The following is an 18,614-nucleotide window of genomic DNA, read 5'->3' as shown; positions in this document are numbered from 1 at the left end:
CCGTGTGGCCTTGGGCAAGCCACTTAACCCCATTGCCTTGCAAAAAAAAAAAAATGGTTAAACTTTCCTTTGGTTTTCAGGATTTCTATTTTGGTGTATAATGGGAATGAAGGAATCTTAATTTTCTGACTTTAGATGTATGCGAAATTCATAGGTCTTCTCTTTTATTGATGAAAAGACTGAATTTCCAAAATTCTGTCATATTATCTCATTGTTGTCATTAGTTTTATTTAAAGTATTAACTATTTCTATGATTTTAAAAAAAATCTATCCATTCTTTAGGATTAGGTTAATTGCCTGGTCATCTATAAAAGATGTTTATTAGAAATGTTTTTCTGCATTTGGGACCTTTTTATACCCTAATACATGATCAGATTTTTAAAAGGCATCATCCACAGCTGAAAAAATATCTGCGTAATCTCTCCTATTCCATTTCTGTTACACAATTAAGTGACAATGTGTAGAATGCAGAGCCTGTAATCAGGAAAACCTCAGTTCAAGTCTGATCGTGGACATTTACAAGCTGTTTCTAGCCTTAATTTCCATTATTTTCCTCACCCACAAAATGGGGATAACAGAACCTATCTCCCAGGGTTGCTGTGAAGATCAGAAATTTGGAAAGTGCTTAGCACAAAAACTAGCAAATAACTGCTTGATAAATGTCCCTTCCTTCCTATTCCAGTGGTATTCCTAATTTCCAGAGGTTCATCATAGGTTACATTTCTCACTATAATTCATTTAATTTTTCCTTTAAATATTTAGATGTTATGCATCTAAATGTACGTGTTTAGTATTTATATTTAGTCTATGGAACCTTCCAGAAAAATGTAGTTTTCCTGTTATCTCTTTTAATTAGTTCATTTTGCTGTTGCTTTGTCTGAGATCATGATTACCTTTTTAAATTCAACTAAAAGACCCTTATTTTAACTCTGTATTTTTCTGTTTCAAGTTTTTTTTTCTCTCAATTATATATAGAGATAATTTTCAACATTCATTTTTGTAAAGTTTTCTCCTTCCCCCCCTCGGATAGCAAGTAATATGATATGCTGTACAATTATTATTGTGTTACACTTATTTCCATATTGGTCACAGTAAAATCAGTGTTAAAACAGAAAGAGAAAAACAGAATTAAAAGGTGAATAAAGTTTGCATTCATCTGCTTTCAGATTCCCATTTTCTCTGGATGTGGACATCATTTTCCAAAACTGGTCTTTTAGAATTGTCCTTGATTTCAGTATTGCTGAGAAGAGCTAAGTCCATCATAGTTGATCATAACCAAATGTTGCTAAGGTGTAAAATGTTCTCCTGGTTCTGTTCACTTCACTCAGCATCAATTCATTTAAGTCTTTCCAGGTTCTTCTGAAATCTGCCTGCTCATTGTTTCTTAATAGAAAAATAGTATTTCTTACAGAAAATTTTTTCTTATAGAAAAATAATATTCCATTGTATTCACCTGTCATTCCCCAATTGATGGGCATCCCCTCAATAATTCTTTTTTTTCCCGTAATTTCCAAATCCTTGCTACCACAAAGAGCTGTTTTTGTACATATGAATCTGTTCCTCATTTTTATCTTTTTGGGATACAGACTCAGTAATGGTATTACTTGATCAAAGGGCATGGTTAGTTTTATTGCCCTTTAGTCATAATTCCAAATTGCTCTCCAGAATGGCTGGATCAGTTCATAATTCTACCAATTGTGCATTAGCTTTCCGGAAACACTTCCTCTTCAACATTTATCATTTCCTTTTTCTGTCATTAGTCAATCTGACAGGTATGAGGTGGTAACTGAATTTGCATTTCTCTAATCAATACTGTTGTTTTGTTTAGGGCTGCCAAGTGGAATCAGGAGTACCTGAGTTCAAATCTGGCCTCAGACACTTAATAATTACCTAGCTGTGTGGCCTTGGGCAAGCCACTTAACCCCACTGCCTTGCAAAAACCCTAAAAAAAAAAGTTCTGAGGGGATACATGTAACTTCCTATGAGAGTATAGCTCATATATTTTTAGTCTCTTATGACTGCTCACTTGTAGTTTTCCAAATCTCTTGATTATTTTGTTTGCACTTCCTGTTCTGCAGAAAGGCAGTAGATTTAGGATAGAATGTTACAAATTCTGTCAAATAATGTCACTTCATAAGTTTTTGTTCTCAGCCAGACTCACCTCAGGTTAGTTCCTTGGTTCAGGCTTAGAAATGGAATAAAATGAAATGAGACACTTATAGACCATCCAACACTTTTAAAAAAAAGCAGTTTATTTAACAATAGCTTAGAAATTAAAGATACATCACTGGTTCAGGTAGACACAGCTTTCCCCTTCCATACAGAAATGTCTCTGGTCAGAAGTATGTTGACTTGTTAGTCACCAAGTCCACCAAGACTAAGAGGCATCAACTCTTTGGGGGATGGCTATTTTGTGGCATAGGTGATTGAGAAGTTATACCAAAGGCCATCCTCTGGACGAATAAAGGCTCAGGGTCAGTTTCTCTGTCATTTAGAGAAAAACTAGACCAGTCTTAAGGGGCACAAATTTTAGATACTACTCCTTCTAATGATTGAGAACTTCACAAGTGAGAGAACCCCTTTTCCAGATTTTAGTTTATTTTTGCCTCAAAAGCTTATCTCTATCATGTCTAGTGCCTTATGTATGCTTGCAGAGCTAGCAATGTTAGGACAACTTCCCTATGTGTAATAAAATTACATAACTTACCAATTTTACTTGTAGGTAAGCCTTCAGTTTGCCACTTCACTCATTTCCATATTTTTTCTTATTCATGACTCAAGTAATCCAGAAGTATTGTATATATTTTTAATTAATAAAAATTTCCACCTTTACCATTAATAAGCTAGCTCAAACTTCCACCTCATTTTAATAAGTATTATTTCTGAAATTAAAAACTAGAGAAAACTGCTTTCCTAATTTATCAGTCAAGTATTGAGTAACTACTATGTGCCAAACACAGTAGTGATATTGATCTGTTAAATCCTTTAATTTCCTGCAATTAAATATGTAATAAAATTACTGAAAGTATAATGTAATCAATATTAAAATAACATGTAAAAGAGGTAGCTGCAGTCCCCATTTCAATTAATGTAACCATAGAAGTTCTTATAATCACAAAAATGTAAAACAGGTGTTAAGAAAATTTTTCTTTTAACTCCATACAATGCAGTAACACACATGAATCTATACCGTGGGAATCCTTAAGAAGCTATGAACTGGGGACAGCTAGATGGCTCAATGAATAGAGCCCTGGAGTCAGGAGTACTTGAGTTCAAATCCAGCCTCAGACACTTAATAATTACCTAGCTGTGTGGCCTTGGACAAGTCACTTAACCCCACTGCCTTGCAAAAACCTAACCCCCCCCCCCAAAAAAACAAAGAAGCTATGAACCTATTTGATTACATCTGGAAGAGAAGAGTGACTATTTAACCAAAATAACTAGCCAGTCTTTGGAGGATTTTAAAAAGCTAGAGGAAGTTTAATAGTTTGGTAGTTAAAGAGTTGGAAACAGAAGTGAAGGGAGAACCAGAACCCAAGGAGAGAAGTCAAGAGGGAGGGAAAGGAATGGTGGTAGAGGGGATGGAGAGAAAAAGGATCTTTTTTCCTCACTTCCTCTTCCACCCTCACCTCTTCCCCATTAGTTAAGTAATTAGAGCTATCATACTGGCAGAAGACAACGTATCCAGCCTAGCATTAAAGACAGATGTGGATATGAAAAAGCAGTCACTTTGGGAGAAGGGGTATTTCAAGTAGTATGGCCCATACACCAGAAAATAGTGATGGTTATGGATGCAGGAAAGAGTTCTAGAATCAGAAGTTGGTATGTGGGTATCCTACATGTATTCTTTGCTTTGACTATATACTCAAATTGGAAACCATTCTTTTCAAGTACCTTATATCTGTATGATAGTATCCCACAAGCTTTTGGGATCAATATTTTGTACAACAGTTAATCTATCAAAGCTAATTAAGTCAACTGGCTGACTGGTTAACTGAAACAGACTAGTGGTGCCTCCTGAGCTACAGGAGTAGAACAGCCATTTTACAGGTTTACCGAGAGAAAATGAGATAGCATCCATTCTCTGAAGACTAACTTTGTGAAAGCAATATGAGTTAGGAGAATGGTTCAGAAAGGGTAATACACAAATACAATTATATAAAATAAGAAAAATCAAAGCTGCTATTACCTCAGAACTGGAATCTAATAGTAGATGACTTCACTTCATGTCTGGACACACCATGCAGTTCACCCAAAATAATGATTTCAGTCTCTTAATAATCTTCCTATTTCTCAAGATAGTTGGGATAGTACTTTTGCTTCCTCTCTTCAGTGGTGACAGGCAAGTCTCCCCAGAATGCACTCAAAATTCTCTTCATAATGTTTCTTTATAAAATAAACTAGAACAGTTCTCATAAGAAAAAAATTTCTTCCTCACCTTTTTCATAATTTCAAAGATCATCATGGATCAAATAGAAACACCCTCTGCCACCAAAGACAGAAATATTCTTACAGAAAAAGATATAGCTGTCACTCCAAAACTATCAGTAATAACAGTTAACAAGCATTATTAAAGTACTTACTATTATTTGTTAGGTTTTGTAATAAATTCTAGGGATGTAAAGACAAAAATATATTCCAAAATGGAGTGGGGGTGGAGGAGGGTCCAAATCGCCTCTCCTACATTTCAAGTGATTCTTTTTTAAAAAAAAAAAAAATTCTCAACTTAACCAACACCAAATAATGTAGTCCATATAGTCCCCATCCCCCTACCCCCACAATTTATAAAATAAATACCAAAAACTCTTATCAAATAAGCAAACATCTCCACATTTGACCATGCCTGAAAATATGTCTCATTGTGCACCTTAAGCTGACCTCTGTCAGAAGTGGGCAACGTGTTTTCATCAGTGGTCCTCTGGAATCATGGTTGGTCATTGCATTGATGAGTTCTTAGGTCTTTCAAAGTTGTTTTTCTTTACAATGTTGTATAAATTCTTCTCTGGGTTCTGCACACTTCACTCTGTATCAGGTCATACCAATATTTTTAATTTTTTATAAAGTCCTGAACTTAATGCCCCCAAAATGAGCATTTCCACATACATTGTAGAAAAAGAGACAATTGTACATAAAATTGACTCTACACTATGAACAACTTACTTTTCAATATCCAATTCTTCAAAGCTGTTTACTTTTCTATATGCAGTCAAGCAAAACATGTAATCCTATTTGTGGCCTTGCTCAAAAAAATTCAAACAATTTTCTTATCTTGAGTCTACAATCTCTCTTATCAGGAAATGATTAGTGTAGTTCCTTTAGCATCTTGGTTAGTTACTGCTTGATTAGAGTAAGTCTTTCAGGGTCATCTTTACAATGTTGCTATTGGTATAAACTTATTTTATCTCTGTTCTGATTAACAAATTAAATTAAAGGAATGTGATGGAATATAAGTGTCCTCTAAAAGATGAAACAAAAAAAGTTTCAGATTTGCAAAGATTTGCAATAAATTATGCAGAATGAAGTGCACAGAGCCAAGAAAAAAATTTACAATATTATAAAAATTTGTGCACTTTGATCAATGTGATGACTAATTCCAGAAGACCAATGAAAGATTCATTCTGCAACAATCTATAAGTCTTCACATTTCTCTGAAAGTTTCCTTTTTGTCATATCTTACATCACAATAGTATTTCATTATCTTCATATTATCCCTAATAGATTTTCCAAAGTAATACCTTAGTTTCCAGTTTTTTTTTATTACTAAAAAACCCAAAATAAACCAAAACTTAACTACTTTTTCCTTTGATTCCTTTGTGGTATAATAGGCTTATAAATTATGAAAGTCAAAAAGTATTGCACAATTTGGTGATTTCAATTCCACACCGCTTTCCAATATAACTAATATATAGCTCTACCTATGTATTAACATGCCTGTTTTCCCAAAGTCACTTCAACAACTGGTTTTTTTTCAACTAAATGGGTTTGAGGTAGAATCAATTGTTTTGATTAACATTTTTCTACTAGTAACTTTTGGCATTTTTAAAATATGGATGTTGTATATATCCAGATAAAGAACTGTGGAGATGGAACAAAGTTCAAGGACTATTCCCTTTAGAAAAAAAAAGATATCTTATTGTCTGATTTTGTTATCTCTTATACTTTTTTCATCCTTAAGGATATGATTTCTCTCTCATCACACTCAATTTAGATCAATGTACAACATGGAAACAAAGTAAAGACTGGCAAATTGCTTTTTGTGAGGGGGTGGGGGGAGGGAAGTAAGATTGGGGGGAAAAATTGTAAAACTCAAAAAATAAAAATCTTTAATAAAATATGGATGTTGACTGGATTTCTTTGAGAACTACCTAGCTCTTATTCTTATCTACTAGGCTCAGTCTTTTCATACACTGTATATCAGACCTTTACAGAGAAACTTACTACCAAGATTTTTCCCAAAGATTCCCATTTTAACTATTTATTTTGTTTGTGCAATAATTTTCAATTTTATGTAATCAAAATTGTCTCATCCTGTAATTTTATCTATCTCTTGTCTCTATAACCTCTATGCCTAACAATATAAATTTCATTCCTTAATCCTTTGTCTATGATGTGACTTTTTATATCTAGGTCACATGTCCTTCTGGAAACCTACATTGGTAATTAGGGAGATGCTGATCTAAACCCACTTTCAGCCACCAGTTTCCAGTTTTCCCAGTAGTTTGTGTCAAACAGCTGAGTCTTTGCTATTAGTAGGTAGGTTTTTGAAAATTATGCTACTACATTAATTGATGGGTCAAAATATTTTCTTAAATCAATACCAAATAGTTTTGATGATCATTCAAATTATACTGAAATAGTTTTCCGAGTATGAAAAACAAAATAAAACAAAAAACAAGTTTATGGATCCCAGGTTAAAAGTGTCACAGGCATGTTCCATTAGTTCCTGGTTTGAAGGTGGGAGTGCAATGAAGGTCTTAGATTCCAGTTCCCACCATCTATAGTCAGGATTAGTTGAGTCAAGAAAGGAGCAGGTGCCCAATTCAACTTTACTTTCAATTTATTCTGGCTTTGTTTTTCTCCCAGAAACTTAAAAGACATCACTATTGGCTTGAAGCTACACTCATCTCCTTCATAGTGTTATTCAGATGAGTCAGGAAAAACAGAGTTAAGTGGAGGGTTCAAATGGCAGAAGGCAGGGAAATAAAGGTTCCGTTTACTAGAAAAGCAAAAAGCATCAAAATATTTTTCTTTAAAGGCACAGGCTAGCTTTGGGAGGAGCAGATGGTGTAAATTAAATTGCAAATTTATGAGGGAAATGAAATTGGTTCAGGGCAGGAAGGGTTTGGTTCTCTGAAAACCAGGTGAAGAAGTTTCAATTTAATTAATAAAAAGGGAGTAATTAGAAATTTGAGTGGGGTGACACAAACAAGATAGTTTAATGAAGCCTAATCTGGCAGATTACTGTGTTTTTCCGAACAGGAGACAGGGCCTAAATGGGAACAAAGAGGTGATCTAGGAGGCTTTTTACAGTAAACTCAATCTAAAACAAAGGCATAGACTAGAATGAGGCAAGAGGAACTGAAAGAACAGAACTGATAATAAAGGAATAGAAGACTGATGTTAAGGATAAAGGTAAAGGATAAGATAAACAATAAATCTTAGATTTCAGAGGTAGGTGGGTGAAGAGTGGAGGTTATGGTTTTAGTTTTTTAAGCCTGTTTGTAAATGCTCAGTATTTGTTGGTAGTTGGCAATGTGAGACTGAGGCTTGGGTGAAAGGATGGAATCAGAAATACAGATTTCTAAGTTATTCTCATTGAGGCTATAATTAAAGATACCAGAAAAGGTGAGCTCTTTTAATAAGACAAGATAATGCACTTCATACCTAAAGATCTATAATTCTGAAGGGTCAGTTTAAAGATGAAAAGGAACCAATAAAAAGAAGACGTAAGTGGGCAGAGATAAGACCTTAAAGAGGAAAGGTAGTTTGATGTAATCCTTGAACGAGTTAGTTTATACAAGAAGCTGTGTGTATTCAAAAAGATAGACAAAAAAAAAAATTCTAGGGACCTAAAAGAGGGAGAGAAGAAAGCTATATTACAGGGGAGTAATAAATATATGGAGATGGAAGCAGTGGGTGTAAACCAGTCTTTTGGTAGTATTATCCTTTTATATAAAGATGCTTTTTGAAGTGCTCTGCAAACAGCTGTAATGGATTTGCAATAATACTTTGAGTTGGAGGACCTTCATTTAATAAGCACTAGTATGTAGTGGGTTACCAGCTAATTAATCCATGAAACTGTGTGCATGAGAGGTCTGAATATGCCCTATTCATACTCCAATATTTTAATGACAATGATGAAGCATCTTTCAATGTAGCATATCTGAATAACACAATTCTGAGCCCCAAGCGGCAAATGTTTAAAGAGAACACAGAGGTGGTATTTGGAGGGTGGGTGGGGTGGGAGAGTGATAGTGAACACAAGAGAAAATTGTCCAGATTGTGAACTGAACCAGTGTCATTACACTCATTCTTATCTTTAGAAATGAGACAAAAAAAAAATGGGTGTTTTGCTACAAAGAAGATTAAAAAGAAAAAGAAACAAGCACTACCATATACCAACCACTGTGTTAACTAAAATGGACTAGCAAAGTATAAATCTGCACAACTGTTCAGTGGAGTCAAGGCTAGAGGTTCATAATGGCCCATTTCACACAATACTGGTTCTGGAAAATGGCTTAGAGAAGTAGCCTATCTTCCCCTCACACCTAATAAATGGCTCTTAGTTGGAATCATACTGTTTGATCTTGAAATAAATGACCACTTTTCTAGACCTCCGTTTCCACATCTGTAAAATGAACCGTTTTAAGCTCTACAATTCTGATGTTGTGAAGACCTCAGGCAATGGGCAGTGGTGATCAAACAACAATTGTTCAGTTATTTAGAAGAGCTCTAAGTAGATACAACTCGCCACTCTATTCCAGGAAATTCAATTTCTGATGACTGAAAAAAGATGAAAAATGCTACATTACTTTGTTAGTTGGTAGACTTCATGGTCAGAAATATGCTCCTGCTGCTATTCAGTCTTCAAAGTAAATTTCTATGAATCCCATCAGACCACCACTGGCTTCAATTATAAAACTGGGGGGAAAAAACTTGTTATCTCCACACATGATTTTAGTGTCATATACAAGTTATCTTTTAAAACTGAAACAAAAATAATATGCTGAAGTATTACAATGATAAAATAAATGGAAAAAAGTGCTATATGAAAAGTTTAAGGATGAAACACAAGAGAAATTTACATTTTTTTTTAGGTTTTTGCAAGGCTATGAGGCTAAGTTGCTTGCCCAAGGCCACAAACCATGTAATTATTAAGTGTCTGAGGTGGATTTGAACTCAGGTATTCCTGGCTCCAGGGCCAGTGCTCTATCCACTGTGCCACCTAGCTGCCCCAAGAAATTTACATTTTAAAGAGGAAAGACAAGATATATGAGCAGCAAGCAGAATAATAGGGCAGTCAGGTGAATTCCCTAATTGCAGAAGAGAGAAATGTGAAAAGCTGAAAGAATATGACTGGAGAGAAATTGTCTTAGAAAGCCAAAGATCTTGAAATGTTTTCTATAGCACAAGCAGGAAAAAATTTGAGAAAATAAGTATAAAAGCAAAGAACAAATATAATCACTACTTTTTCTACAAGTAATATAATAGTTTAGACAATTTTAAAGTGAAAAATTACTAATTAAAACAAGTCTAAACATTCTGCATACTATCATCCAAACTGTGAAAAATGATGAGAAGTACCATTAAAATTACAAACTATAAAATGTATAAATATCTTAACAAAACACAAAATTACATAATTATAATGACAAAACACTTTTTACAAAAATAAAGACTTAAATGAAATGATATTAACTGCTTGTTATTATTGAACCATACCAATATGACCAATACCAAAATGACAAAAATACATAAATCTATTTACAGATTCAGTATCATATTAATCAAACTACCCAGAAAAGGCATTTTATAGAATGAGACAGAACTTCTGAAAGAACAGAATTTTTAAAATAAAGGAATTTTAACAAAAAAAAAAGCTGGACAGAGGGGAGCTTAGAGGTATCAGTTCTCAATCTATGTAACAAAGTAGTAATCTTCACAACTATTTGATTTTGGTTAAAAAAAGATAAAGTTGATCAAGGGAACAGATTAGACAGACTACATACAGAAACAACAGAACATAGTGCAATAAAAGCAAGGACACTAGCTTAGAGTAAGAGTTCACTACTGAATGAAAATCTGTTGGGCAAGAATGGAAAGCAGTCTAGCAGAAAACATTTAGGTCAACATTTCAGACCATATACAATTGGGATATAAACTATTCTATTGTAAATTAGGAGAAAGGAAAGTAACAAATTTTACAACTATGGATAGGAAGTCCAATTCTTCAAAGGATGGGGGGGGTCAGGAAATAAAAATGGATAATTTTGATTACCAAATTCTAAGATATTTTCCACTAACAAAAGCAATGCTAGTGTAACAAGTTTCTCTAATAAAGATGTGATATACCAAACAGAGAGAGTAAGCAGGAGGAAATAAGCATTGTTCTAAATAGTAGAAATACAAATGCAAGCAAAAGCCTCAAGGATCTTCCATTCTAAGGAGACAGGGAGAAGACAACATATAAAAGGGAGCTCAAAGCAAGGAGAACATAGAAGAGGTAGGGCAGAGCTGGAGATGAAAGTACCCACACAGCTGCATGACCCTGAAGTTCAGAAAGTCAAAAGCTCCATGGGGAAGGAAATAAAAGTTAGCCAACCCAAGCTGCTCCTCAAAATGGAGGTCACTGGAGGAATTCACCAGAAGAGAAGGCATAGCAGATAGATGTTCTAAGATGAGAAGGCTGCAGCGATGGATGGATATTCCATTGAGAAGGTCACAGGTCTTGAGGGATATACTAGAGACTGCAGCTAAAGTATAGTGTTTAAGTCCAGAAAGTCAGAAGCATACACACAAATAAATACATAAGGATAAGAGCCATTCCCCAGTTGTAAACGGTCAAAGGCACAGGCAAGGTCTCAAAAGAAGCTGTCAACAACCAAATGAAACAAACTGTCAATCACCATATGGAAAACGCTCCAAATTATTAGTAAAAATAGAAATGCAAATTAAGAATTTTTATTTAAACCAATCTGTGCGCTACTGAGGCTGGAATAAAAATTTTTGTCAACTTTATCTTTTAAGATCTTGCTTTCTAGATCTGTGTTTTAACCCCCCCCCCCCCACTCCTTGACCAAGGGGACTTCCCTTGTGGCTGGTTCATAAGATGTCATGATTTAAGTTCAGAAGGAAACTAGTTAAATAAGTTTCTACCTTATACCTATCAAACTGGCAAAGATTAATGAAGTAGAAAATGACAATTGTGGAAGAGTTCTGGGAGAACAAGAACACTAATAATCTGGGTGGTGCTCTGTATTGATCTAACCATTCTGAAAAGTAATTTAAAGAACAATTTCCCCAAATTCACTCAATTATTAATACTTTTTGACTCATGGACACAACTACTAGATGGTACATAGTTCAAAAAAGTCAAAGGAGCTGTATGCAGACAAATGATTGCTCAAAGCTCCCCCTAGTGCAGGACAGTCCTTTCACAGTGTAAAGAGTAAGAAACAAAGTGGGCTTTCATCACAGGAGGAATGACCAAACAAATCATGGTAAAGAATAGATTATGGAACCTTAAATTATGAAAAGGATGGTTTCAGATAAACTTGGGAAGACTTCTATGAAGTGAGGCACAGTAAAGTGAACAGAAGCTGAACAACTTTTAGAACGACTATATTATAAAAGACAGCTGGGAAAAATTTAAGAACTCTAATGATCAGTGCAATGATAGATATATCATGATTCTAGAAGACTGTGGATAAAGCTTAATTTCCATTTCTTGGTCCAGAGGTAATAGTCCATAGGTATAGAATTCAGACATGTTTTCAAATGTTATAAATTTGTTCATTTAATTTGACTTTATTAATTTTAATTTCTTTTAAGAAAAGACTTTTTTGATAAGGGTATAATTGTGGGGAAAGCATTGCTATTGCTATAAAAAAAAGGAAAGGGATGTCAATGAGACATTTTATAAATATGCAGAAATGAGAAGTACAGAAGACTCAGAAAAGCAGGGCAATGTGACTACTGTTAATATTGAGTTCTTGAAAAATTAAGCTGTGTACAAGTTACAGTTTCATAATAGATAATTTTTTCTGTTCTCTGTATATAGATATATTCATAATTTTTTTAAAAAATTAAAGAATAGGGAGATTTACTGTCTTAAAATTCCACTCTACTCTAAGGGATACTATTACAGTATCATACATTGTGAAGCTGTTTAACAGGTACCCTTATAAATTCTTTTTTTTTTTTTTAGGTTTTTGCAAGGCAAATGGGGTTAAGTGGCTTGCCCAAGGCCACACAGCTAGGTAATTATTAAGTGTCTGAGACTGGATTTGAACCCAGGTACTCCTGACTCCAGGGCCGGTGCTTTATCCACTGTGCCACCTAGCCGCCCCTTACCCTTATAAATTCTTAATGGCATCTACACTTAACAGCTATTAAAATGGTACAATATGTGTTACCTCTTTATGTATAAATTTCTGTCTCGAGGTTCTTTAGTCTTGGAAACAGATCATTTTTGTACAATGTTGAAACACTCTAAAATCAATAGTTAAACTGAATTTGTATTGGAACCTGGAGATTTTTGGAATTAGCTAAATTTTAAAACTTTTAAAACTAAGATGCAAAATGTTAAAAAGAAGCAACAAAAACTTGAAGTGTGTGTATGTGTGTAGATATATATTATAATCCATCACTAAAGAATAGTCATGCCAGTTACTATTTATCTTCATATCCTGAATTTTATTTCCTTGAACAAAAGAAGGGAATTTTTATTTAAACCAATCTGTACCCTACTGAGGCTGGAATAGGAAATTCTGTCAACTTTACCTTTTAAGGTACTGTTTTCCAGATCTGTGTTTTTACCACCACCACCCCTCCCCAGACCAAAGGGACTTCCATAGGAGCTGCTTCATAAGATGTCATGATTTAAGCTCAGAAGGGAACTAGTTAAAATGCTATAAAAACAAAATACCACACCACCACTATATACTGTTTTAGGTGTATCTACAGTTTTATTACAAAACCATTTTGTCATTTAGTCAGTTAAAGCAATAGCAAGATATTACCAGTGCAGCTTCTGTAATAGCTAAAATGTATTGCAGCAATTGTATTCCTTGTTTATAATCTATGTTACCCTCCATAATATACAAGTAATCATTATCTGTAATTGTTATTGCTGCATATCTGAATTCATATATACTATTTAGGAAGGAGCTGAGTGGTAAGAAAGAGGTGAAAAGAACAGACTATTTAGGGTTTTTAAAAATAAACAAACATGGAATTATTTATTATTCAACAATTCATTTGGGGATGTTATTTTAAGGAATTAGTTTACTTAAAAAGACAGCTAAAGTAATACTTCTAAAGTTAGTCTGAATAGCAGCAGTGCCCAAAGAGTACTTATGCTTAGTGCTTGTTAGGAAGCAATACCTGTGCAATGCACTTGTTGTCACAGACCCACACAGGTAGAAGGAAATGATCCCTCTGGTTTTAAGCCATGTCACACTTCCTTGTTCCAAGTTTCTTTTAAAAATAAAACTATTCCATTAGTGTCTTCTGAATGCTGTTATTGCTGCTTATCTGTTGGCAAACTTCCTTCTGTGCTGTGTTTGTTTTGAAGTGATCTTCCAATATATCTCCAATATTCCTTTCTTATAGTGTCTTTTTCTTTAGCTAGAATTTCACATAACTAGAAATGAAAAACAGTAATACTTTAAGACAGAATTCCATTTACAGCCAACCTTACTGTGATGTGATTACTCTAAGCCAATAAGTAACAGGTCCTATTATAATTAATTTAAAGTAATTAATTTTAGGGTAGTCTCTTAATCTTTCATCAATGGTAATATGTTTTAACATGACAGTACTTCTTTTTCCTCTTTGGTAGGAAAAAAAAAATTGATGAACCAGGAGTACTAGACCAGTACCATTTGATGGCAAGAATACTGCCTAAGGCAGCTTTAGGAAATTTGAAAACTGCTACCCCAATCCAACTATAAGTGAGTTCTGACTTCCTATGAAGGACAAGATATAAGCTGCATTGTGCTGACTTTATTAGGTGTCAGGAGTGATGTAGAATGGCAATCAGAATGTGGGGAAAAGAACATAAGGCCTAGTAACTCACCTCTAAGGCTTTGTTAAGTGTATCTTCCTTGTTGTCACATTGGTTTTCTAGCATATCTTCATAAATATCCACAAGGAAAGCAATCAGGTAGGGAGAACTGTGACTTGGCTGTAAATCTAATAATTGCTCTAATAGATTGGGATACTTGGAAAGGCCACGATCTTGCAATATCCTAGAATAAAGAAAAAATACATTGAGATTTATAATGAAGATGAGATAAAAGTTTTTGTGCTTTGCTGGTTATCTAAGGATGGCCCTCAGGTAAATTATTTCTAATGAGTAATGACAAGTAAGAAGAACAATGATGCTATAGCTAGCTACTTGGTTGTCACAAGAAGACTAGAGCAAGAATAAGAATAGGAATATGAAAGAACTGCCTTACAATACAGGAAATCAAGGGTACTTCCTATAAAGGGAGATCATTTGATTATCTTTTGGCCCATAATTTATGCCAAAGTAGTAGTTTTAAAAATTAAGAGAAATTTTGGCTAAAATGTTAGATTCATTCAATTTTGACCAAGTATTACTTATGAGAAGTTCTAAGAGTCTGGTGGGGAGGAAGGTAAAAATGGTGTTTTCAGAGAGGCCCTCTGGGTCTATGGCCCCTTCTCCTATCCCAGGCCAGGGATCCTTCAATACTAGCTTTTATGTATTGTTCCCACCCCCCACCCCCAGAAAAAAAGCTGTCTTTGGGATATTTTGGCGTATTCTCAGTATGTAGCAGTGCCTGAGACAAAATAAGAACTCAATGTTTGTTGACTGAATGAAAGGTACATTTACCATGTCCTATTTGAGCATGTATGAGATGTAGATAAAAATTAAATTCATATTTAAATTTATATTTAGAAGACAATTTCTACCTCAAACTTCAGACTGTATATGAATATAAACTTTAAAAGCTGAGCGGTATCAAAGGATCATCATTAATGATAATGTGGGTGCTTAAAGTTAAAAAATTCCCATAACAAAAACATCTTACCCTTTTAAATAGTTCCATGCACTTTCATTATGTGGTGCTGTTTTTATCATTTCTAGAGTATACCTGACAAAGAAATAGAGAAGAACATGACACTTAGAAAAGCTCATACAACCATAGAAGTTAGGCAACAGTTTAGTTTTAGTTCTCTCTCTTGTCTATCCATTTTACTTCTCCTTTTAGATGCCTTTAGTATGGCTTAGTCACACATTCATGTAGATCCTTGAAATTCAGTCATCAAACTGTGATATAAATTTTAGTGATCAGCATAAATAATGTAGACTTATATTTTCTTTCTTATATTTCCTGTCAATTTTGGGAAGGAAATAAAACCCCCTCAATTGGGAACAGAATTTCACACCTTGTGAAGTTTCCTCTGAAGACCACACCAGAAAAAGGGATTAATTATGCTCTCTGCTCCTGTACACCTATTAAGAATATTATTGATGGGAACATAGTCTTTCACAAATAATATTCAATAGCAGATTACATCTTCAGTCTTACAAAGTAACTATAAGGTATAAAAAACACTTAATAATTTTAAAAGTATTTGATGCAACAAAGCAAAATAAAACTCTGAACTCTCCTTCAATGTCTCTCATTGACAGATACACCAGATTTTTTGTTGCAATGATCATCTACACAAAAATCCTTTGATTATTAATATTAAGAAAGATATACCCTCAATCCAGCAATGTCACTCCTAGATTTATATACCAAAGAGCTCAAAAAACCGAAAAAGACCAGCATATACAAAAAATATTTATAGCAGCTCTTTTTAAAGTGGCAAAGAATTGGAAATTGAGGTGATGTCCATCAACTTGGGAATGGATGAACAAATTGTTGTATATGACTGTGATAGAATAGTACTATTCTGTAAGAGATCATGAGCAGGTGGATTTCAGAAAAACCTTGGCTTGAACTATTGATGAATGAAGTGAGCAGAACCAGAAGACCATTGTACACATCAACATCATTGTGTGATGATGAACTATGATAGATTTAGTTCTTCACAGCAGTACAATGATCAATGCCATCCACATCTAGAGGAAAAAAATTGAGACTAAATGTAGATCAAAGAATACTATTTTTACTTTTTAAAATTGGTTTTGCTTTTTTTCCTGCTTTTGTTCCAATTGTTCTTTCAAAATGTGACTAATATGAAAATATGTTAAAACATGATTGAACATATATGTATAATTTAAAACTTATGTCATGTTACTTGCTGTCATGGGGAGGGAAGAGAGGCAGAAAAATATGCAACTCAGAATCTTAAAAAAAAACCATTGTTGGGGCGGCTAGGTGGCGCAGTGGATAAAGCACCGGCCCTGGAGTCAGGAGTACCTGGGTCCGATTCTGGTCTCAAACACTTAATAATTACCTTAGCTGTGTGCCCTTGGGCAAGCCACTTAACCCCATTTGCCTTGCAAAAACAAAAACAAAAAAAACATTGTTGAAAAAATATCTTTCTATGTAATTGAAAAAAACCCCAAAACAAACCCAAAACTCCCAAACTGTCCATCCCTTTGATTTAGCAAAACTTCTAGTAGGCAAAGAGATCATAAAAACTGAAAAGGACACACATATCCAAAAAAAAGCTCTTTCTGTGGTGGCAAAGAATTGAGAGGATGTCCATCATTCAGGGACTGGTTGAACACGTTGTAATATAGGAATGCAAAGAATACTATTCTTCTATAAGAAATAAGTGGGCAGATTTCAGAAAAATCTGGAAAGACTTACATGAACTGATGCTGAATGAAGTGAGAAGGATCAGGAAAACATTGTACACCTTAACAGCAATACTATGTGATAATCAACAGTGATAACTTAGCTCTTCTCAGCAATACAAAGACAATTCTAAAAGATAATATCATACACATCTAGAGAAAGAATTAGTCTGAATGCAGATCAAAGCAAAAGGTTTTTTTAAGGTTTTTGCAAGGCAAATGGAGTTAAGTGACTTGTCCAAGGCCACACAGATAGGTGATTATTAAGTGTCTGAGGTGGAATTTTAACTCAGGTACTCCTGACTCCAGGGCCAGTGCTCTATGCACTGCGCCACCTAGCCACCCCAAAGCATACTACTTTCATTTAAAAACCATTTAAAAATAAAGAAGCTATCCTATGAAGAGTCCAAAGTTGATATTTTGCTATCTTTATCAAATTGTAGAATGCTAGGAGCAACTAGTTGGTGCAGTGGAAAGAGCACTGGCCCTGGATTCAGTAGTACCTGAGTTCAAATCTGACCTCAGACATTTAATAATTACCTAGCTGTGTGGCCTTGGGTAAGCCACTTAACCCCATTTGCCTTGCAAAAAAACCATAAAATTGTAGAATACTAGTTTTAATAGGACCATTAACAACATAAGTGAATTCAACCTTATCAATTCACAATGAAAAAACCAAGTAAATGAAGGATCCATGATCCAGATTATGAATGCAATTATATGCAGGGTTCACTGAGGTCCACTGTGGACAGACACCATAAAGATGGACAATGAGCTGGACACAGAAATGAAAATGGAGTAAAAATTGGAAAAGAGCTAGATTGCTTTTGGAAAACATTACAGTATTCTCAAAGATGCTAAGCATAAAATCTCAACTTTTTCTAAACTAATATGCTTCTACTGGGTAAGGCTATAAAATAGTTGCAAAATATGGGACATCATATCTGAAGAATAAAATATGTAGGGACAGCTAGAGCACCGGCCCTGAAGTCAGGAGTACCTGAGTTCAAATCCGGCCTCAGACAATAATTACCTAGCTGTGTGGTCTTGGGCAAGCTACTTAACCCCATTGCCTTGCAAAAAAAAAACAAACTAAAAAAAAAAAAAGAAAATATGTAATGTAATAACAGCTAAGATTTATATAAAACTAAGATTTGCAAAGAATTTTACATAAATTGCCAGCAATGATATACTTAATAAGAGATGACCAAAAAATGTTATTTAATAGTAGGATTTAAGGACCTATATAATGTTTAAAAACTAAACCAAAACCAAACCTAGAGGAAAGGCTTTCTTGTTTATTTTCCTTTATGAGGCTTTAAGAGAGGACAAGGACAAAGGATGCACAGGAGGAAAAGATGTGGATAGGTTGTGATTTGTACCACTGAAAGGAATACCACAAAGTCAACCAAATCAGAGATCCATTCAAATATTTTGAGGTTAATAGCATTAAATTGCAAAATTGCCTTGCAAAAACCTTAAAAAAACCTTTTGCTTTGATCTGCATTCAGACTAATTCTTTCTCTAGATGTGTATGATATTTTCCAATACAAATGATTTAGAAAGAGTTCCCTCATCATTCTTTTACTTACAGAGGACAATAGTCAAATTC

At 34.3% G+C, this 18,614-nt stretch overlaps 1 protein-coding gene across 1 annotated transcript in view; it reads right to left on the bottom strand.

The window, feature by feature from the left end:
- Positions 1–2,231: 2,231 nt before the first annotated feature.
- The window catches only part of FNTA (farnesyltransferase, CAAX box, subunit alpha), a 35,748-nt gene continuing 19,365 nt past the window's right edge, over positions 2,232–18,614 (bottom strand). Inside the window, exons 7-9 of the mRNA XM_074209058.1 lie at positions 15,279–15,341; positions 14,300–14,471; positions 2,232–13,864 (exon numbers count right to left, since the gene is read on the bottom strand). Of these exons, the coding sequence (XP_074065159.1) occupies positions 13,742–13,864; positions 14,300–14,471; positions 15,279–15,341 (358 nt within the window). The 3' untranslated portion in view covers positions 2,232–13,741. The remainder of the gene's footprint in view (positions 13,865–14,299; positions 14,472–15,278; positions 15,342–18,614) is intronic.

This window comes from Macrotis lagotis, chromosome 1, assembly GCF_037893015.1.
Source record: "Macrotis lagotis isolate mMagLag1 chromosome 1, bilby.v1.9.chrom.fasta, whole genome shotgun sequence".
In the NCBI taxonomy this organism is placed as follows: domain Eukaryota; kingdom Metazoa; phylum Chordata; class Mammalia; order Peramelemorphia; family Peramelidae; genus Macrotis; species Macrotis lagotis.
The sequence above is the reverse complement of the archived record's forward strand: the minus strand, read 5'-3'. Positions and strand labels throughout refer to the sequence as shown.